Raw genomic sequence first — 25,106 nt, forward strand, 5'->3', positions numbered from 1 at the left:
ACTTTTCTTTATATATTATAGTCGTATTTATAAGTATAGCACAATTCTAAAATAAATATCAAACAATTTTATTTTAAACCACCTATTTTTTGTTATTTCTACCGACCGGTTTCACAGCTATACAAGCTTCTATATCAAGGAGTTAGTATCCTATAAATCTTTTCCTATTTCATTAACATTAATTTCATAACGGTGTTTACTAAACATTAAATCTAACATATGAAGCTAACAAGTCTTATCATGATGTTGTTTTTGTAAAAATGGGAGATGTTGAGTGAGGTGGATACGATTTTTAAAACTAGACAGCAGTTGACTAAAAGGATCATTCTTCTTTTTCTTTTTATCTTTTTTAATTTCTAAGACTTTCAAGTGGTCTTATTTTCATATTTTGTTTTCGATATTAAAAACTTTTAATAATTGTTCAAATTCAATCTTCATTAAAATTATAATTTTTTTATCAGATGGCTGCAAATTCAGAAATATCATTAATTTTTTTAATCCTAAAGTTTTTTTTACTATAGTATTCAAGTTTGTTTTAGTTTTTCCAATTTAGAAAGAATCGCAATTATTTCAATTTAATTGGCATATGACGGATTTATTATTTTTAGGTATTTAAACCATTTTCATACTTATAGCATTTTATCTGGGGTATTTCTGGTACCACTCTCAATAAATCAAGGATATTTTTACGCTTTGTCTCGGTAAGGTTAACATGAAATAATGGATTGGCTTCCGTGAAGTTAGACAGCCATTTGTCTTTAAATTAACTTAGTAATTTTCCCACCCATTTTGAGGTCCTGAGATTTTTAAGGTTGTTCAAACTGCAAGGTTTAATTGCTCCTGGACTGGCACCTGAAGCGGTATACTGATTACCCTACCTTCACGTAACAAATGATCGAAATACGCTGAATTTAGTTTACCAATGCTTAGTTTAGTTAAATACTTATGTTATTTACAAAGGATTCATTAAATCACAAATTAAAATTAACAAACAAGTTAATTCAAATAAACAACATACTTAAAATTAACGAACCAAAATCAATAAAAATTAATCTAATATCTTGTCCTGCAAATATTCTTAGACTCTTAACAAAGCTCTATCCAACCAGACTGTGCTTGACCAAATCTTTCTTTTTTGTTGTCAATGCCTGAATTTCAGAAAGTTCCTTGTAAAATCGTTTGCAAATCGGGTTGTGGTCCCGTGGGTAGTGTCTCGGACTCACGGCTCAAAGGTCCGTGGTTCGAATCCCACTCTATCCCAACTCGATTCTCATCTTCTCAAAGTAAATCATTTACAGCTCGTTGAAAATGGCCTTCAAATTAAATATTTGGGTAAATCATAAAAATGAAAACATTTTTTTCATTTTTTTAATTCAGTTTGATGCAAAAGATTTTTCTAAATTGCAGTCTACTTTAATAATAATAATAATAATAATTATGGATAACTTTTATAGCGCCATTTTCGTAATATAATACCTCGGGGGCGCTTAACAAAGTGATTATATAAAGATATAAATTTAATTTTAACTTTTTAATTTAAGAAAAATAATGTACTTTTTCATATTACTTTTCCACCAAATGCTAAGAATTTATTCAAATGATTTAAAGAACAAGTAGGTTTTAAGTTTCTTCCGAAACATCACTTCACTCTCCTACATAGCTTTAGATTTCTACTGGGAGAGCATTCCATGCCGTAGGGCCTGCGACCGCAAATGCACGTTTGCCGAATTTAGTGCGCTGTTTGCGTAGAGGTATAATAACTTTTCCTTTCGACGTAGATGTAGCTGATCTAAGCGTAAGACGCCTGTCAGCTAGTTTATCTGGAATGCAGAGTTCCCTTAGATATTCTGCGGCAGAGTTGTGCAGTGACTAATATATAAGTCAACAGAGTTTGTATTCCACCCTCTGTGGAAAACATAGCTAGTGCAATTCCTGAAGTAATGGAGCGATATGACCGAATTTAGAGATTCCAAAAATATGTCTCGCTGCAGCATTTAGTACAGCCTGTAGGCAAGTCATTTTATTCATTGGTAGATCTGCGTAGATACCATTACAATAATCGACTCTAGACACTACAATCGCATTTATTAATTGTAGGGGCGGCATCAACTGGCAAACTTTTGCGTTTGCATTTAATCTGTCTCAGCTGGTAAAAGCATGAACTTGTCGTTCTACTAATTTGAGCGTCAAGAGAAAGGTCAGAATTAAGGATGACTTCCAGTAGTTTAACGGTGGGTAAAGCGGTGCTCCTTACATCGGGTAGTGCCGTATCCTGGATCAAATTCTGTTGTCTGGCTGAAACAATCCATAGTTGTTCCGTTTTAGATGGATTAAGTGTTAGTCTTTATTCAGCCATCCAGTTTTCTTTTTTCTCAATGCATCCATTAATCAAATCAACACGCACATTTCTCTCGGTTTACAATAAAAATCAATCTGCGTATCATCTGCACAGCAGTGAGACCACAATCTTCATTCTTTGATAATATTCTCTATATCTTTGGTGTACAGGAGATAGAGGAGTGGTCCGAGTACTGATCCTCGGGGTACTCCAGTAGACACCTTAAAGTTGGATGAGCTATTACCCTGGAACACAACTGCATATTCTCTTTACTAGTGCCCTATGCACCACTGGGTGCAAAGAGGAGAACGATGATGATGCTGAAGTTCTTATTTTATACGTATCGTCTGAACTCACACGACGCGACGCGGCAAAACTAGGGTGGTTCAGTATTATTTTTAAGTTAAATAGTTAAAACTTTTAAAAAATCCTTCAAAAGGAAACTGACCGTAAAAATTATCCATGGCCACTAAAATATTTTATAACAGACAGTTATATGCGTAACATGCATATGAAATAGGTTATACTATCGAAATAAAAAATATATTTTATTTTATTTACAATAAATGCGACGCGTTGGGTCATATTAAACCATAATCAAATTATTGGTAGTTCTAAATAAAATAAAAGTATATAACATTCGATGACTAAACTAATTAAAACAGCTCACAGCAGCGGCGCACTGCATTCGGCTTTCCCAAATATACCCAAATAAAGTATCACTCCTCGTGGTGTAGTGGTCAGCGCGTTTGCCTACCATGCAAGAGGTCTCAGGTTCGATTTTCGACATGGTTGATATGTTTTTTTTATGTTTTTAATTGTTTTTTTACAATAAAATATTTTATAGTCTATGGACTGGCACCTGGACCGTATGACTGATCATCTTAACTTCATTTAACAAAAAATATCATGATATGCTGCAATTGATGTCGATACATCGATAATGCAGTGCCCTATGCACCTTTATTTGCGGAAAGGTAATAATAAAGCTTAAATTTGTACGCGATACGTCAAAGATGTTGACCGTTTTGATTTTTTTTGCATTAATATTAATTCCACATAAAAACATTTTAGCACAATAAAATTGTATTCTATCTCTGTTTTTGAAGTTATATTTTCTGCTTTGAAATTCGAAATAAGTTGATACAAAATGATTGAGCGCTTTAGTATGTTGTGGTAACTGAGCTTTATACAAAGCTCGGATACATTTATTCACCGAAAAGTTCATAATCTGATTACACGGAATCTATCGACAAATCCTCACAGTAAGAGAAACTCATTACTATTATAAAACTCTGAAAGTTTTTCACATTGAAACTTTGTCCTAAGCCTTTCGTTTATTTATTCACTTTTTTCATCAACAAATTATCAAAATCTATTTGAAAAACATGCGTTATAACATTATTTTACAAAACGTGAAATTTACCAACCTTTTTAGTTAAAATTTTTTGTAGACATGAACTGGATTTAACTTACTTTAGATTTATTAATATTAACAATATTACAAATGAGATGATAAACATTTTACAAAAGGGAATATAGAAGTCTGGGCACTTACAGGTCTTATGACCTGTCATTGCTGGCTGTGTAGCATTCAGCGTAGTTGAATACAGTCCTTGTTTGCAAAAAATTGTACAAACTCAAAAGATTGTTGATAAAACCACCTGGTCCAAGAAAAATCATAAAAATTTAACAATATTTTCAGGCGTTGCGTTGTACGCAGGTGAAATAATTCAGTCTGGTGAATCTCACGCATCAATAAAAATTTCAGCCTTTTTACTTCACAAATATGAACAGAACAAAGAATTAAAAAAACATAGATGCTTCACCAACCAATAATAAATTCTGTAAACAAACTAGTTTGGAAGAACACATTATTCTTGAACAAATCTATGTTGAATGTTTTTGGGCTCCTTTGGCAATTATGATTATTAATTTTTGTGTAACTTAAACAACATGAACTTTCCAATTTGCCAGTAACAAATAAGGTATTTTTTTGTCTTTATTTATTTGTTTGTTTGTATGTATAACATTTTGTTGTTTTCCGTTTCAGATGAGACAATCAGTGGTTTCCGTTTACGAAATTGGTTACTCCATATCACTCATCGCCTTGCTGCTATCTTTAGGACTTCTCACATACTTTAGGTAAGTGTTTTTTTTTTTTCTTTTTTGTAGTATACTAAAAATAAAGATACATAATTCTTTATTTCATTAAAAATTTTAAGTATACTAAAAAGCATATGAAAACATTAAAAAAATAAAAATTCTCTAAAACCACAAGACCGGCTTAATATTATTATTATTACTATGGATAACTTATAAAGCGCCATTTTCGTAACAAAATACCCTAAGAGCGCTTTACATAGTGATTCTTCAAAATTTGTAATTTAATTAAAATAATTTATTTTGTTGTCACATGCTACGGATTTATTCAAATGATTTAGAGAACAAGTGGGTTTTAAGCTTTTTCCGAAACATCACTTCACTTCCACAGCCTCGCACCTCTGCTGGGAGAGCATTCCATGCCATAGGGCCTGCGACCGCAAATGCGCGTTCACTAAATTTAGTGCGCTGTTTGCGTAGAGGTATAATAACTTTTCCTCTCGCCGTAGACGTAGCTGATCTAAGCGTTAGACGTCTGTCAGCTAGTTCATCTGAAATGCATAGCTCCCTTATTCCGATATTCCGGAGCACAGCTGTGCAGTGACTATACATAAGCCAACAGAGTTTGTATTCGACCCTCTGTGGAAAACGTAGCCAGTGTAGTTCCCGAAGTAGTGGAGTGATATGACTAAACTTAGAGATTCCGAAAATAAGTCTCGCTGCGGCATTCAATACAGATTGTAGGCAAGTCATTTTGTTCATTGGTAGACCTGCATAGATACCATTACAATATTCGACTCTAGACACTACAAACGCATTTATTAATTGACGGGTGGCATCAACCGGCAAATTTTTGCGTATGCATTTAATTTGTCTCAGCTGTTAGACGCACGGCTTGTCACCTGGTTTTTATTATTAACTTAAGTAGATGTATAAAAAGTTACATAAATGAACAAATCTAAAAATTACATTTAAATAAATCTTATTTCGTAATGTATGCCAAACAACATCATTTAATATAAAAATTTAATTCAAATTAACATTCTATGTCCACTCCCTAGTTGGAGCATATGGTATCTACAAAAAGTCTCCGTGCATCTCTATCGGCTGTCAACTATTTTCCGTTCTCCCAAGTCAGGGCCTGGATTATGATAAAAAGATAAAGACGTAATACCTTCATCTTGACTGTATAGTCGAAGATAAATTCCCTCTAGCGATTATAAATATATACTACCGACTCCCCACCTTCAAGTTTCGGGTAGGTACAACGATATAAAACAAGGGGAAGCGTACGTTTACCGTCTCGATATATACAAATGAAGATAGCGTTCATAATCGAGGCACAGGTTCTTATCCCGAAGTTCTGACATAACCTGCCGACGATCATTCAGCAGTGGACGTCCAGGATGGCGAGAACCTGGTGACTTATAAAGTAGGCAAGCGTGCTTAAAGCTCTCAAGAGGCATCCGCAGTATATTTACTAACCAACCGTATCGTCTCCGCTTGACTAAAGTTTGTTACCAGAGTTTGCTGCGTCCGTTCTCTTATTACTTCAATCCTTAAAAAGTCAATCCACCGCGTACCCAAGACTCTTCTGAGACACCTACCTATTCTCGAAACTCAGAATTTTGCTGTTTCGGGCCCTAGTGAGGTGGATTCGCACCCATAGAGAAGAATAGATGTTATGCAGGCATTATATAGGCGGCATTTGGTTTTCACTGAGTGAATATCCAAATTCAGATCCATGATTCAAAAAGAAAACTTAATTATTGTTACGTAGTAGCAAGTAAAAATAATATTTCGTTATGCCACTCTAGTACAGTGTTCTGTCATGATCATCATCATCATTTCCTTTTCCTCATCTAATGATGCAAAGGGTACTGCATTGGTACTCCAATCGTAGTGTTTCTTGAATATTTTTGTAACATGAAGGTGATATGATCAGTCTAACGTTTCAAGAACTATGAAATATTTTAGTGTAAAAACACATTTATAAATAAATATTTTATATCGAATCGAACCCGAGACTTCTCGCATGCTAGGCAAACGCGCTGACCATTTCACCACGAGACCCCCTTTTAAAAATTTTTAGTACACTTTAATTTCAATCTGGTGTTCAACAATCAACATGTGTATCTAAATTTTGTTGAAACAGAGAGGGAGTTTGTTGCAATACAAACTATGCTGGTCTGTCTTTAAACCACATATTTATTTTGCCATTTAATCATTGTTGACTGTATGTTTCTGTGAAATATTTTTCTTTTAAAAAAGTAAAAACAAAAAAATTGAGATGGGAAAATGGTTGTCTAGGCATTTACAGAGCTTATGACCTATGTTTAAGTGGCCACTTTACACACTGTGTAACATTCACCATTCTGCTTATGTTTAAACATCTACTTCCTCAACTCTTCCATATTTTTATCGTGTGGGTGAGATTTATCCGGCTGAACATTTAACCTACTAGGCAATGCCTGAAAACCAGGTGAACTAGATACGCTGCATTTTGTTTTCCAATGCAGTGCCCTATTCGCCATCTGGTGTGAATAGGGGGTTAAATGATAATAAAATAGACATTTATGTCACACATTATAAATTAATGTTTTACACATTCTTAAGTGAATAAAAATTTAGCCTGTGAGCTTTAAGCCAATAAAATTCATCTTAGACCAACCGAAAGCATGAACATTCTACGTATTAAAGTTATAACTTAAAAGTCTCAATATATCATGAGTCCACTTAGCATTTCCGTCGCAGACCGGAAATTTGTAAAGCTCTAAACTTTAAAGGAACAGTCTATTGCAGAGGTAACTAAACTTTTACTGAACGTTATGTTTAAGAAATACAAAATTTTGTAAATGATTTCAGTATACGAGAAGTAAACTATGGTCTCTCCAAATATGATGAAATCGGAAAAGGTTTTTTTTTTAATCTTTGAAGCACTGCAACATTTTTACCTGATATATTACAATGAAATAACTTTGTTTTTTTATTTCTATTACTTTGTTGTTTTTAACATAATTACCAATTAGTGTAACCTCACTGTATAATTTTAATATTTTTTTAGATTGTAATTAACCCTGAAGAAAGCATAGTGTTTGTCCTTTATAGACTTGATAACTACCCGACCAATTTTGCATGCGGTTTTTTGTAAAATAATTTAATTTACGTGACTTAGGTTTGTAAATAATAATGTCTTCAATATATTTATCAGAAAAAAGTGAGGAGCGAATATGTGTTTTTCATCGAACTTCCAGGGTTGCATTTGACTGAAATGTATATTATCGTAAAAAATTTGGAGAATGGTGTTTTTTTTGTATATTAAAAAAGTTTGTATTTTAATGTTTACAAATATACATTATTTTTAATGGATACTGAATTGGTTAGTTTCCATACAATTTTTTAATTTCTACATATTAACTTACTTTGAATGGATTTTAATGGAGAAATGCTTAAATAATTTCAACTGACATTTGATACATTTTTGAAAAACAGATTCTTACACAAAATACACCACTGTTTAAAAGTAGCGCAGAGTTTGGCATTTGCAAAAAGAATTCTATCTTTGAAAATGAATTATTTTATGTTTTGGAATTCAACCATAAACAAGTAACTACTGTTCTTGGGTACCTACTTATCAATGCAAAGTCTTTGTTCTTTTATCCGAACAGTTTTTGCACGTTTTCATGACACAACCAGGCATTTTTCTTTTCTTTTTTTTTGGTTTCGAATTAAATGTCAAGGTCACGACAAAACCCGGCTGGCGGTTAAAAAATGTCTGAATTCACGTTGAGCGTAAGTTGAGTATCAAAACTTTAGAAGGCTCAAGGTAAAATGCGGTCTGACATTTCTTCATTAACACGTATTCCCGTATTTTCTCCATGGATTACGGCACTAGAGTAGCAATTTTGCATGGTTTGTGATTTGGGCACGAAGAAGCCTCTTAGCCAAGCACACGAAGAGATAAAACGAAAGTACAAATATGTATATAAATAGCTCAAAATGTCAAGAATTAATTGTCCTTATTTATGATAAAACGTTTGTTCAACCAGCTAATAGCAGGTAGCCAACGTTCGGGTAGGACAACGTACGCCGAGTCCGCTAGTAAAATTATAAAAATAAAGTGGTATATGTAAAAAAAATCAAAATAATATCATTGTAATTATATGAGATGGGGAAATTTAATTATTACTATGCCAAAATCAAAGCTCTCTTTTACGCGGTAAATAGTATTAACTGTAATTTCTGCAGTATCAATTTTTTTTTTAAATTTAACTCCACACCAAATAAGAGGTTAAAATCAGTAAGAAAACGAACAGTACTCCGCAAGATTATTAAAATATGTGTTTTTGAAATGTTTATCAATATATAAAAATGGATATACATATTTTCTCGATTAAAGAATATTTTAAGAATCAATAATTTTAAAATTACCTTTTACTCAATGTACAATATTTGATAAAATATGATTATGAAAGTAATTTTAAAGAAACTCTCAACATTATGTACAAAAAATCTTAGTAAAATACTTAAATAATTTTAAAAGATTTTTTTTTAAACTGTTTGCAGTAGACACTATTTACAAAATGAAATCCATTATAATATAAATTTACAGAGAGGAAAAAATTAACGAATTTGAGCTCAATTAGTCACTCAGATACCAAAATAATATCTAATTTTCTAAATTATTTAGAAGTCATGGTCAAAATAGTTTTGTTTTCAGAGGAGTTTAAAAATATAAAAATCTCCCTAATGAACTAAAAACTATTAAAACCAATATATCACATAATAAATATAAAGTCAATTTTTTTAAAAACAATTCAGTTAATTCATAACAATTTTTTCTTTTTTTTGTATAATTTTGTATTTTTTTCTCATATATTTGAAATTAAAAAACCTCAAATTACTGAATAACTAAAACAGTATAAGTAACTCTCCATGCACAAAAACTATATTTTTTTTTGGAATGTTTCACTTGTAAGACTAACTTAATGAACAAAAGTATATTATAATATTTTTAAAAACAAGTGTCATTTAATGTAACTGACTATATTAACAATTTATTAATTGGTAAAAATCATAATTAAAGAAAAAAAATGGACTTTAAAGCCTCTTACTGGAAAATATAAAATGTTTAAGCTTGAAAAATCAATAATTTGTTTCTCCTGAAAAGATGTGTTTTTTGGAGAAACTGTAGTTTACTTTTCACATACAGATTTTGCAACCGTTATCATGGATGCTTCAATAGGATGCGAAAAATTGGCAAAGAGTGCAAATGACACACGGCACACTAACCCAGAAACACAAAATTTGACGAAAATCTTTTTTTTTTAATGATGAAATCAAGCGAGACTGCAAATCTGAGACAGGTAATTATACCTATGATAAGATTAAAAATAAGTCAAATTAATATTTGAGGCACTACTATTGTGATTTTCTATGCTTAAAAATATAACTTAATATTTAATTCGTGTAAAATCATAACATAACTTTGATCTTCCCATCAAGACTGTTCCTTTATCAAGACTTGGCGTTTATTTTTAAGCCTTGACAAAGGCAGTCTTGTTTTGAAACCGGACGGAAGATTAAAAGTGTATGCTGATTTTACACTAAGCAAAAATTAAGTTTATTAAAACTCCAATTATTCGGATTAATGAATGGCAGATTTTACTTTTGAAATAATGGAGCGAAATAGAATCACATTGAAAACTTACAATTAAACAAAAAACATGTCATTTTTCATTTTTTGATGATGATCCGGCTATTTGGCGATCCGGATGGTTGGAGTTCGTATAAACGAATTTCTGCTGTATTTTTTTAAAAAGTCACTAAGATTCTTTGATCTTGTAGAACGAATGGATACTGAAAGAATGTTAAAATAAATATACGTATATGGCGAGAATGAATTGTAACGTAAAACAAGAACGTCGTGGCATAATCAGATAAACCAAAATTGTATGTCTGGTATTGTCAAAAGCAAACAACCAAAAGGCACGTATGACAAGACATATGAATGTAAAAAATGCTGGGAATGTATTTCAGGATTTTCGTGTGTGGGGGTCCATCCTTTTAGCCTGCCCTTACTAGAAAATAGTGAGATGGTAGAAGTAGTAGAGAAAAGTGTCAATTTATTGGACACCGTTTTGTAAATAGCCTTAAAATGAATAAAATCATAAAACTTCTAAAAAATTATGTGCAAATGCATACTACACCCAGTGTTTATTATCTCCATATCATTAAACTAATTTAACGTAACTTAAAGATCAATAAGGATACACAAATACATTAAATATATATCTTAAATATATCTTCTTTTCAAGACCGTCGAAATAAATTCGACCTTCTAGTCCTATTTAAAATTCTCAACTCACTCTGTGATGCGCCTGAACTACTAAGCTCAATAAAATTAAATATCCCAACTAGAAACCTCAGACAAAACTTGTTTTATCATACTGATAACCATAGAACTAACTATGGTTTTTATTCCCCTATGCCCAGAGTTTTTACGTCTGCCAATAAACATACCAGACTTGATTACTTTGATAACAAGTTGTCTTATTTCAAACGATCAGTGAATCAAATTCAATTATAAACACCTCTCTCCCGCTTCCACCCCCATCAAGTCTACCAATTACCATTGTGTCTTATTTTACTTTATAATAATACATGATAAATATGTCCTTAAAAGTGCCTATTGGGCGTAAATGTAAGTGAATGAATGTAAAAAAGGAGATATGTTATTTTAGATCAAAGCTATCCGTATAGCGGGTACCCGATAATAGGCATAATATTTTACTAGTAAACTTTAAAAAAAATATGTATTTGAAAGAAAATATAATTAACAAGGTTCTAAAAACATTGATTATTACTTTACTAAAATTACAACCCTAGCTATTACAAAATAGTCATGTATTTAAATGGTGGGGTGATCAAATCAAGTGTTAAAGCAACATGACGGTTAAAATCATTGTTATCACTTCGACAACATTTTACACGAGCCCCTGTTATTCCTTGAATGCATTTATTCATTTTACTACTTCAAATTTTTAAAACTTTAAATCGAGTTGTGGTCCCGTGACTAGTATCTCGGACTCACGGCTCAAAGGAATGTAGTACAAATCTTTCTCTACCCCAACTTGATGCTCGTTTTTTAATAGTAAGTTACTTACAAATCGTTGAAAACGGCCCTCGAAATTGAATATTTGGATAAATTATAAGAGAGCAAATATTTAGTCGGCCTCGTCGTTTAATGGTCAGCGTGTTCGCCTACCATACAAGAGGTCTCGGGTTCGATTCCCGACATGGTTGTTATGAAATATTTATTTTAAAGGGTGTTTTAGGGGTGACCTATGCACTATAAGATGTGGAAAGGGAATGATGATGAAATATATTTTTTGTAAATATATATATATAAATATGTTTTACTAAAGTTAACACACTCTGCGTCATCTGTATTGGTAATTTGAACATAATCCTCACCTGTGTTCACGAAATTATTTGCGTGAACACAGGAGAGGATTCTTTTGTAGTTTCGTCGTTATTCTCACAATAACTAACTTCTTCCAGCTTTTTGAGAAATCAATTTTTCCTTGTTAATTTATTTTCTTCTTATTTGTTAGACGATCTTCCAAAAAAGTCTGCGGTATGTGGCACTGCTTTCATATTTATTTATATATATTTATTCTTTCACAATTTTCATATTCCCCATGGTCTTGTTTTGAACAGCTTCTATGGCTTTTTTCATTTCTGAAGGATCCCATTTCTTGCGATTAATTGATTGAGATGAAGTTGCCATGCAAAACAAATATTTTTTTTACGTATTTCATAATTCTAAACTGTAACCTAACACCAAATACCCGAAATTATGAAATGCGCGCATTTAACATGTACCCGGTATTGAGCATAAGACAAATCTTCTTACAAATCGCCACAGTAACATAACAGAACAAAGACGTGTCAAAATAATATACGTATGTGAAATTGACCACATGGATTATAATTAAAATTAATAATTAACCTTAAAACATTTACCCTCATCAACTCTTGTGTGGCTGTGATGTCACACTAGTCGACATACGATAGAAGTCTTAATATATCTCTCTTATTTTTTTAATGTTGAAGTTGTATTTTTTGTAATCTTCAAAGGGACATTTTCACACTGAGTTTAGAAAGTCAAAATTATATAACTACGATGGATTTTAATTTTAAAAATATTTAACTGTGCTACCCGAAGAGTGATGTCCGCAAATACAGCAAAACATATGTATTAGAGAGAGCACGAAGATAAAACACATACCAAAGAAGACGGAGACGCTGTTCTGTAGCCGGTATTGTGTGATACTGTGTCACTGTGTGTGAAACAAATTCAGTCGGTTGACATAGATGGGGGATGCACGCGTGAATTATGAACGGTGAATTTTGTTATTTTTTTTCGCTTTAACGGGGCAAAATTATATGTTTACTTTTACAAATTATGGAAAAATAATTATTAAGCTGTATTTCCACATGTTTTTTTTTTAAATGTCGGATCTTTAGAATATTCCATTTTTTACTAGCGGTAACACGATGTTGCATCACCGCGCGCAATATGATTATTTACCACTTTTTTTTTTTTTTTTAGTCTTTTCAGAGTTTACAAAATATTTCCTTAATATGTAATTCATTTAAATATTTACGTAAATGTGTCACACTTTACACCCGAGAGGGCTGTGAATTTTCGCACCTTAATGGCTGTAATGGTAAGATCCATGTTTAACTGATCGATATGCTTCATCAGTTGTCTTGTTTAGAATTATTAGGGTACCCCATATTAGGCAACTACCCGATAAAGGGGCACATTCCTCTAAAATCTTATGTAAATTGTTTAATATATATGTTATTACTAAGACAAATCCGAAATGAGTCATAAATAATAACCGTATATGAGTGCATTAGGCAATATTGCTTAAATGGTTGATGAGAAATATTTATTTATTTTTATTTATTTATTTATTAATAGATTTTATCATGAATACAATTTTATGTTCACTTTGCTCAGCTAACAAAGGTACATACCCCGTTCTAAGCTAGGCAATTACATTTTAATACATGATAATGGTTTACAAAAATAGAAAGCACAGACTCATAAAATATAAACTTACTCGTATACACATTTTGATACATATACATACACACATACACATACACACATATTCACATATATACACATTTACACATATTGCCCTATTGATGTGCCATATATATATATATTTTTTAAAATATTTTTTATAATTATTTTTTATGTTTCTAATCCTATATTTGTGGTGATATACTCATGTGTCTGTGTCATATAATTGCTCGTCCCATCTCAACACAGGACTTTTAGTCCCATGGAGTTAGGACTTGTTGTCTCAAATGATGTACAATAAACTTATGTTTGTAAATAAATGAATTAATAAAATAAAATATATACATACATACATATAAACAAACATGTACATTATTGTACATACACCCATGCGCATACAAATAAATAAATTCATAAAACATAGACAATTATTTAATATGATTCATGGTTGCCATTTATATATATATATTTTTTTAATGATTCTTTTTTTTATATTTTATTTTTAACATCTAGTAAGCATCTTCAATCCGCGGCATGTATCAACCTTTCTGACTCCCTACGACCAATGTCATGAAAAAGCGAGGCAACGAGCGCAACTTGACAACACTCCCGCTTTTCGTCGATTCTGGGGAAAAGTTATGGACCTTCTTGCGAACGCAAAAGTGTTGTCTCGATGCCAGAACAGTGTTGACCCCTTCACTTAGTATCAGATCCCTATTGGAGTATTTTGTATTATGGCTGTGGTTGACGCTTGGGTATTTGTCTGTATTTATGTGTGTAACCACTATCGCTCTCAATATATACGGTTGAATAATATTAAGTTCTCTAAAATCTTTGAAGAGCAAGTCACTTGGATAACGAAATAGTTTTTTTTCTTTAATTTTTATGAAAAGAGTGAATAATCAAATCTACACAGCCGTTTAACTGTTTTTTTCTTTGACAAATGATAAGTAATGCATACATGCGTTTTTTTTTACAAAAAATCATTAAATGATATTTTTGACCAGGTTTGATGATTTCTAAAGCCTGACTAACCACCTGTGTGGTCAGCCAGATACATTAGATTAGATTGTTCTAAGATGTGCATTTTGCAGAAAACAACCAGCTCTAGTAAAACTATGATTTACTTTGTGTCATTATATATTATAGTTAACAAATTATTTTATTTTTATATTAACTAAACTTTAAAATATCAATGTTCATTGAAGCAGAGAGAGAGAAGGGATAAAGGTAAACTTGAAACTATACCTTTTTTTTTCGTATTTAATTATTTTCCCCTCTTCTTCTGTATTCATAATAAATTAATGTAAAATCTGTAATAGGTCCTTATTTTTTTATTTATTTGCTTGTACCTTGATTTTGTTAAAAAGATTATCTAATTTCCATAAATAAATAAATAAATATAAGAGTGCTTAATTGTACAAAATTACTTATTTTATTTGTTAATATAACTTTAAAATATTTTAAATATGCGTTAAAGGAATTTTAGTGATTTGTTTAAATCTGGCAGACGACACAACATTAAATATGTATTTCGTAGAACATAGCCAGTTACGTGTATTTATTTTTTTTAAACTTTTATTTTATTTATATATTTAACATTTTTTTATATTTTTATGTAAACATTATATTGTGTTACCAAAATGTTTAAAGACAGAAATCCCTGCAAAAAAACTGCTTTTGCAGTTTGGCGAGAATCAAGAAAATTGTTTAGAAGAATGCTTATGTGAAAAAAATTTCAATAACAAAAAAAAATATATCGAATATGAAGTGATGCCCCATTTTTATTTTGAATATGTGAGGTTACAGTTTTTTTTTGAAGATTTAATGAATTTATAAAAGCAAAATGATTTAAATTATTAAATCAACTTCAATTTATTAAAGATAACTACATTTCCCATTGGCAACTATATCGTAAGATTTTTCTAGTGCTGTGGGAGTTTTCTGCAAATTGAGAAATACCATTTTTGTAAGCAACACTATTTTCAAAAGGTGTTTATTAAAGTTTTTTGTATGAAAACGGTTTGATTGTTTTTAGCAGAATGTAGAATGTTGACCTTATTGCACTCGATAGCACCAAAACACATGTTTTTTGGGCTGTTTTCTGCATAACTACGTTCAAATATTACTGGCTCACTACACCACTCCTGCACTGTTTTAGAAATAATTATGGTATTTCAACTGCCTCATCTCTTAAATTAATGAGTAAAACTGAAGTTTTACTCCACGATCGATGCTATATTAATCATTAAAGTATTTATCTTACGTTTTTTAAATCGGCCGTCAAGACAAAAAGTAACTACCTCAGAAATATTAAAATATTTAATAAATCTTAATAAAAGCAAAAATTGCTCAATGAAACAATTTTTTGTAATTTTTTATGAGTCGATAGTGTACCGTGGGGTACTTGAGCCCTCGATGAATACCGATGTTCCTACCTCAAAACAAAAAAGGGTCGGTATTGTATCTCTGTGATCGCTCGAGATAATTTATCTTTAACTCTAACGTCATTGTGAAGGTATGACGTCCTTAACTTCCGATTGTAATCGCGGCTCTGGCCAGCATAATTAACGGGTTACTGTGGTACCAGAAAACGTGGTTGAATTAAATAAATATTCATTCTGTGCAAATAAGGTGCACTCACTAAATAAACTTTGAAACGTGACGGATCAGACTCATTTACTACCAAGCAAAAAAGTTTTATGTTTAAAAATACTCAGTTTATTTGTATATTTGAGACATCAGTCCCAACTCCATGGGACTTAAAGTCCTGTGTTGAGTGGGAACGAGTAATTAGTTGACACAGACAAAAATATTTTAGAGGATCAAAAACATTACAATATTTTTTTTTTAAATAAAATATATGGCACATCAATATGGTAAACAGGAAACTCAAACATTCGAAAAATCATCAAGGAGTTTCCCACTCAAATCTCTCTCACTAAGGAAAATTCAGTCCAGAACTTCTAAAACAACACGGAGTATCTCTTCGTTCTAGTAACAAGAGAACCCGTTTAATACCGTTTCATCGCTCTAACTTTCTTGCCTCCTCTTTCACAGTAGTAACTGCTCGTTTGTGTTACTCCACTAATGTTAGAGACGCTCCTTCTTTATTTACATTAAAATCACGTATGAAATGTCATTTCCTGAATATTTAAATTTTTCCATTTTCTTCCCTCTCCTTTCTTGATAGTATAGCGTAGATATTTAGTCAATTTTAACTTCTTAAAAAAAACCTTTTTATCAATATTTTGTGTCACTATCTAAATATTTAAGTTGTTCCTTTATCCTTCTTCTTTCCTTCCCATCCCCTCTCTTCTCTTCATAGTATGGTGTTATTTTTTTTTTTTTCGTTTATCTTTGTTTTTAATTTTGTATGGAATCATAAGATTCAATATATCCATGTACTTGTAATTTTCTCAAACTGAACGGTTAAGGTAGTTCGGAAGAAATTGCCTTAAGGCAATATGCCCGCCCTTATATGTTAATATATTGTATATGTATATTAAGCGTTAAATAAATAAAAAAATAAAAAAACTCCTCTCTTGAAAATGGTTTTGTTCTTTAGAGCCTAATACGCTCTTCCGAAATATTAAACACCATCGGTGCGATAAAGGAGAGATGTCTTATAGCAAAAAGTTTTGGGAATGACATAATTCATGCTCTGGGAAAGCCTCGTGCGGGCATTTTGCTGAGACCTTTCCTTAATGTTCGATCAGAAGTGTGTAAGTCCTTTTTTAGGTACAGTTATCTCATATCTAGCACCTTCGTGTATGGGAACAACTGTTCTGACGCGTATGCTGTAGGTTGTAGGGCGCTGGAATATTCCTCTCAAAAATAATTTCTATGCAATTTCATTGTTTTTTGTTTACTACCTCTGGTTCGTTTCCCGATTGCATCTAACCGGATGTATACCTGGGTGTATTAAGGTGGTTATGCTGTGTACAAAACATGCCAGGCTAGCGACGTTTAATGAATATTAATGTTACCACGTGGACACCACAATGGCGGAATACAACGTGTTCTAATTTATTTTATAAACTCTACGATATATATCTTCACAATCATTTTACTAAACAACAACAGATTAATATTTGAACAATGTTTTAATTATTGCAATACTAACAATGTTATCACGAGATATTTTTTTATGGTTAAAAATAAATTTAATCCTTCCGGGCCGGGCCTGAAAGTTAAGCATATTTTTTTAAAAACTTTTTTTTATCATCAGACTGATTTTATTTTTTGCATAATCTCTACACCATTATGTTCAGATTGCAAAATTTTTATTTTATTTTTTAAATCATGTCAAAGTTCTTTCAATAATAAACTACATTTGTTTTTGCTTTCCCCCTGTGCAAATAGAAAACATTACAGTTCATTGCTGTACAGATTAATATTTTTTTTATATTTTGCCATTTGGTCACTTTTTTCCAGCAATAACTGGAAAAATCTGCATGTTTTACATGTTACATGCATTCCCCCTCCATGCATTCCAACTCTCCGCTGTACCGCCCCGCTAACGGTTGGGGTGACATTAGATCAGTGCTATTTAACGTGTCACAGCGAGAGAATCGCCATGTCATATAGCATCTTCTCGGAATAGCATTTGTGAAAAAATTTATACATTTCGCAGAACATTCGAAATATTATTTTCAGGAGAAGTGTACAAGTTTGGATTTCGTCTAAGGGAAGAGACCATTGCAGGAGACTGCTGCAAAATATTGTAAAGATTATATATTATTAGGTGTGTTGTCTAAATGTTTATTATAATATTTGTTTATGTTATGATTTTCGTTTTGTTTTTTACATATTTTTTTGCACCACAATTACATTGGTAAATTGCGGTACTGAACACCCTACCCTGTCTTGAAAAAAAACACTGTTTTTTTTTTCTTAGTTCTTATCAGGAATCAAACCCAAAACCTTCTGTTTGTGGGTCAAGCATCCTAACCACAATATAACACAGTTGTTTTATACATTGTACTTTATTAAAACTATACGATTTATTATACTTTAGATAGGTACTAAAGTAAAAAAAATCTAAAAAATAAAGATAACGCAGTAAATTCGAAATCGAGAAATTATACATTTTTGATTTGTTGGTATTGTTACAATGTATATTGAATGCCTAAGTGTAGTACAAACTATCACGTGCTCAGAGCTTAGGAGTTCTCAACAATTTTTAAAAATAAAATAAAATAAAATAAATAATATTAAACCTGTTGATGAATCTCTTTACAACAATAAAGGTTTCAGCTCTTTAACTTCACTAAAATCAACAAATGGAAGAATTGAAGAAATATGGATGTTCAAACATAGGCAAAATGATGAATGTTACACAGTGTGTAAAGTGGTCACTTAAACCAGCCAATGACAGGTAAATGCCTGGACTTCCATAATCCCTTATTTTAGGTATTCTCCATACTTATTGTAATTTGTTAATAATAAAATATCATTTTCTTATTTGCAATTGTTTTTCGCTTGGTTATTTTGCTACTGGCATTTCTTCGCAGAACTGCAATTTAACTATAAAAAATAGCGTACATGTACGTCTTGGTGAAATTAAATTTATTTATTTATTTGACGGACTTATGCAGTCCATTCTTACGATGTTAAGTATATTTTTTAAAATTAATACAGGCACTAATAAAATAAAATGAAACTTAATAAAATTAAAGGAAGGACAAAAAAAAAATTACTACATCAAGACAAGATCCGGTCTATCTTATTGATTTTTTAAATCTATAAAGAATAGCACCAAACAAGTCTAGATCTCGTCTCGAGGTTACAATACGACACAATCGGTACATTGGTGCATACATGCCATAGTCTGTGCTGTGTTGATCGAGGAATAGCACAACATTATTTCGCAATCGGTGGATTGGAACATTAAACGCCACTTGTTCCAGTAACGATGGTACATCAATTAAGCCATTCAGTAAATTAAACATAAATATGGAGTCAATGTTGTTTCAACGTTTTTGTAGACTTGAGATTTTGAACATTGACTCCATTTATCCATAAGTGTAGTCTCCCCTCTTGAGGTCAATTATCCATGCTACTTTTCTTACCAAATGATGTTGCACCTATTTGATATGATTTATCCGGCCTACATAGAAAGGAGACCAGATCACAGATGCATTTTCTAAAAGAGGACGAACAAGTGAGCAATACAGTGTTTTAACCGTGAACATAGTAGTAAAGTCACTAGATGTCTTGCTAACAAAACCCAAGAGTTTTAGTCAATTGTTAATTAAAGTTAAATTAACCGTCCATGATAACTCCGAGGTCCTTAATAGACTTGGCTTTATCTAAATTAATAGTTTTTATTTTGTAATCAAAGGAAATTTGTTTTTTCATTTAGAATTTTGTACCAAATGGTTAATTTTTATAAATAGATATGGCTGGTATTTTAACATATAAACAAATCGCTTTAATCACACGACCTTTTCTTAGAGGCATTTCTCTTTTATCGTTCCGAGAGTGTTTAATATTTTAATGGAGCGTATTATGCTCTCAAGGTAAATATTTTCAAGAGAGTGGTTTAGGACAGATTTTTTTTGAGCGGGAGGGATTTGAGTAGGATTGATTGATAAGATTTTACTTCCTTCCAAGGTAATGCTACTGCATGACATCGCCAGCACTGATGTCATTTGAATATTACAAACTTTTCTGCTCACACAAATTTAAAACTCACTCCAAAAATCTTCATGTATCTAAATTTCGCTCAACAAAGTTCGGCAAAAAGTCGCTGAAAATTATTGGCTATTCCCAATTTAATAAACTGCCCGATAAACTTAAAAACTAGAAATCGAATAACAAACCTACAAAGGTTGAATTCAGTCCTTATCTACAAGAATTTGAACAAACTCAAAACATCGTTTATAAATCTACCTGGTCCAAGAAGAAGTATACAAATTGAAAAATATATTCAGGCGTTGCCTAGTAGTATGTAGGAGAAATAATTCAATCATTTGAATCTCACCCGCAACAATGGAAGTTTTAACCCTTTGACTTCACAAACGTCAACAAATGAAAGTATCAAAAGAATAAACACGTCAAAATATAGGCATAATAAGCCCCGTGGATGCTTAGACTTTTATATTTCCTTCTCAAAGAGGTTCTTTATCTCTGTTGTAATGTTTTGATATTAACAGCTCCCTGGGGGGTTGAATCCAGTCCTTGTCTTATTTAAAGTATTATTTAAATCTTTGTGATAGTGATAGTATTAATTATAATTTATATAGATAGTGTATACAACTGTGTTTTATGTTTCTAATATTATGTTAACGATTGTATTAACTGATATTTTGTGTGGTCAAAAAAATCATTTCTTTTTAAGTACCGTCCCAAATGAGTTTTTTTATAACTCCTGCAAGCATAATTACTTGTTCATGTAGTTTATGTTTTATTTATTTTTTAATAGTTGTAATGTTTCTGATCCTGTATAATATTTTTAGTGATATACTCATCTGTCTGTTTTAAATAAATACTCGTCCTAACTCAACACAGGACTTATGTTCCATGGAGTTAGAACTTATAGATATAAATACTGCAGAACTCACATATAAAACTAGCATTATTTTAAGCCGATGACGGAAATTCAAATAAGTTGGAAATACTCCAAAACAGAGCCATGGGAATAGTGTGAAAGAAAAGTAGCTATAATAAAATATAAAAAATGCGAGAGGATCTTAATTGTATAGCAATAAAAAAGAGACTGATACATAATACGCTTGTTTTTAAAGAAACGATATTTAAATTTTTAAACAAGCAAATGCCCAAATACTTCATCAATAAGATAGTGCTAAATAAAAATATTCATAATTATATTCCTAGAATTAAAGATAGAATAAGGCTCCCATTAAAAAAAAAAAACAGAATTTCAAAATTGTATTATGTATAAAGGTTTGAAAATGTATGAAGAGATGCTTGAATATATATGAGGAATGAAAAATGTTTGAATGAATTTAAGAAGAATGGTTATGTGTACTGTAAAATGATGTAAATAGATATTTTAAGTAAAATAAGTGTAAATATTAGTTTATATAGTATGCATTGCTATGTAAAAAAAATTAATTAAAAATTACTCAAAAAATGTGTAGTTAACATTTTATAAGTAAATGAATAAAAAAATATGTTTATTGCAGGAATATCTTTAGTAAATAAGCTTTATTAATAATTAAACATTTATTGCAGGTCTCTCCGGTGTGCTCGCATCACTCTCCATATAAACCTGTTTAGTTCATTCGCCATTAACAACGCCTTGTGGCTTCTGTGGTACGGGGTTGTCACCAGAAGTCCCGACGTCATTGCAGAAAATCCGGTAAGTGTTCTTTTTCTTTAAATGGTATACCGCAAGGTTTTAGTCTTGGACCTCTTCTTAAATATATGAAATTAATTTATCCCTTGTTTTAAAAAAAATTGCCGCCGAGTGGCTGATATGAATATTAAAATTTCGCTTAAAACGTACTGTCAACATTAATTATTATCATTACTTTTATTACAGAAAACTTATATAGCGTCATTTTCGTAATATAATACCTTAAGCGCGTTTTACAAAGTCATTATTTGTAGAAATAAATTTAATATAACCTTATTAGTTTGTAATTTAAGGAAAACAATGTATTTTGTCACCACATGCCAAAGATTTATTTAAATTATTTAGAGAGTAGGTATGTGAGTTTTATGTTTTTTATGAAACATTACTTCACTCTCACAGTTTTGCACCTCTTCTGGGAAAGCATTCCATGCCATAGAACCTGCGACCGCAAATGCGCGTTCACCGAATTTAGTGCGCCGTTTGCGTAGAGGTATAATAACTTTTCCTTTCGACGTAGGTGTAGCTGATCTAAACGTAAGACGTCTGTCAGCTAGTTTATCTGGAATGCATAGTACCCTTAGATATTCTGGATGATATTACAACCAACATCATATTCTTTAAAAAAACATACAAATAATAAAATATAATTGAATAGAGAAGAAAATGAAGTTCATTTTTTTTCGAAACTAAAGTATTTAATAAGTTATTTTAATTCTAAAAAAAAACCACTTCGTGGTATGACATTTTATACTTTTTTATTTATACATTTGTATGAACCACTTTAACTTTTGAATTATATTTCGACTGTTTTTGAGGTTACTTCCTCATCAACAAGACTTGAACTCAGTCCTGATGATGAGGAACTTACCCGACGTATAACTAAAATGTTGAAGTTTATGCAAATATATGAAAAGATAAGTTTTAATAACGTTTTTAGAATTCGTTCATTAAAACAAACTTTACTTTGTATGAGTACCAATATACCTCAAAAGGCGTAATCTGCCGATCGAAAAATAAGTATTTTAATAATATTGGTGTTTTTTGTTGATATTTCTTTATAAAACTCCATAGTTAATGATTATGATAAAATTATAAATAAACTTATCAATGAAACTTCTTGGTTGAAGCATTGTGCTAATTTGATCACTTTCATAGAGTCTTTATTCAATAAAATATACACATTAATACAATTTTAATTAATTATAAAGAAAACAAAGTGTTAAAATATATTTTGTCCTGATAAACTATTTAACAATAGTTTGTCATCGGGTGCTCAGACATTAGTTTTAATTAATAATCTAATAAAAAGAGGACAGACATAATACTGTATACGTATAAAATAATAAACTTAAAAAATAGTTCAAAGAATTTTTTTTTTCAATTAAGAAAATACAGTAAAATAATACAATTAAAATTAAAGAATAGTAATTTACTTAAATATATTTAACTATAAGAAAAAAAGTAAACACATATATAAATAGTGTGTGTTCATAAATGTCATCATGACAAGATAAAAAAATAAAACAAAGTCGAAATCAAAAATTTTAATTCATATCTACAGAAAAAATAAATAAATTTAAAGTGCTAATTAAAATTAAGATCTACAAAATGTAAATAAAATAAGAAAGAAATAGAAGAAAAGGTTAACCTAAAAAATAAGAAAAATGTATTCAATGAGAGATAAAAAAATTGTTTTACAAAAATAATAAATCAATATAGGAACGTTCTGTCTACTCACCACTTACGTAATAAAAATATAATTTTATTTTTACTATGACATGTTTTCATGTCAAGTGGCAACATATTAAATATTTTTGGAACAATATAATCCATCGTACGTTGTCCATATTTATTTTTAAATTTTGGTACAACAAGGCAATCAACAGATGTTTCTCTTGTTAAATAGATCTTGGAAAATAAGTTAAAATGTGTATTTCCCACTCTGTTGTATTTCAACATGTGTTTTTTCCCCACCTTTTAAATAATAAATGCTCAGTTCCAACTTCGGTCCAACAACTCCCAAAAATGAACTGTTTGGCAAACTAGTTGTAAATATTTATGTTTTCTGTCCCCTGTTAAAATACTTATTTGATCTTATCTCCAAAATATGTTAACAGTAGTATAAAAGCAGTAAACGTTGTAAACAATTCACCAGTCTTGAAGATGCCTACTTAGGCGAAAGCGCTCGTTGGTCAAAATAATACAAAGTAAAACTAAATCAAGAAGTTTCATTGATAAGTTTATTTATAATTTTATCATAACTATTGGGGATATTTTATTTACTGGAAACTTTTAAATATATTTCGTAGAAAGAATTTTTTCGAAAATGAATGTTTTTATTTAAAAAAAAAAAAAAAAATTTTTTATTTGCGTAATTTTGAATGAACGGCCTACGGGGTTGGAACCTAAGACCTCTGATCCGTGAGACCATGACACTAGTCACTAGACCACATCCGGATTTATTGTGTTTTATCGAATTCCAAATGTGATCTTAAGAGTACCCTTTTTCAGGATCTCAAAATCTAACAGAATAGAATGAAAATAAAATTCTATCGAAGTGGAAAAAAATAAATGTTTTTATACACAACGACCCTTTCTCGGAAGGCAGTTAAATAAATGATATATAATTACTCGGTCAAATGATCTGGAAAGGCGGTTAGAGCCTCGAATGTACAGGAGGATTGGTTTATTTAAGTAAAAGTCAATTTAAATCTAAATATAAAGTTTATATTTGAAGCACTCACTTAATTTTTTGGTTAATCGTTATAATAAAATAAATAAAACAACTTTGTTTTTTACGACTATCCTTTTTTTCCGATATCAAATTACCACCCGTGTAAGAAAAAAAAGACTTGATTCATTGGGTCCACGTGTAGTATTTAGTAAACATGATAAAAATAAAATAGGAATTAATTCATAAGTTACGTAAACTTTGACGAAGAAGCTTGTTTGCTTTGAAACCGGTCGGTGAAAAAAAAAATTAGCGGTTAAAAACAAAGCTGTTTTATTTATTTTATTATAATGAATAACTACGAAGTTAGTGCTTCAAATATAAACTTTATAAAAAACAACATCATTCATTTAATTGCAGAGCAATAACAAATAATCTATTAACAACACACACATAAACACATTTGAAATTAAGTATAGCTGGGCCAGTTATCCTTTAAATCTTTCCAAAGTGTATGAATTACAGAAATTCTAAAAAATTTAAAAACCCAAAAAATCTAGTGTCT

The 25,106-nt window shown here is 30.8% G+C and overlaps 1 protein-coding gene across 1 annotated transcript in view; it reads left to right on the forward strand.

Annotated features, from left to right (window-relative positions):
- LOC148281563 (calcitonin receptor-like) overlaps positions 1-25,106 on the forward strand; it is a 281,467-nt gene that overhangs the window by 131,809 nt on the left and 124,552 nt on the right. Inside the window, 2 exon segments of the mRNA XM_088226522.1 lie at positions 4,392-4,483; positions 21,747-21,873. Coding sequence (XP_088082648.1) covers positions 4,392-4,483; positions 21,747-21,873 — 219 coding nt within the window.

The sequence above is a fragment of the Micrasema longulum genome, unplaced genomic scaffold, assembly GCF_059751315.1.
Source record: "Micrasema longulum isolate JH-2025_06_02 unplaced genomic scaffold, ASM5975131v1 h1tg000436l, whole genome shotgun sequence".
In the NCBI taxonomy this organism is placed as follows: Eukaryota; Metazoa; Arthropoda; class Insecta; order Trichoptera; family Brachycentridae; genus Micrasema; species Micrasema longulum.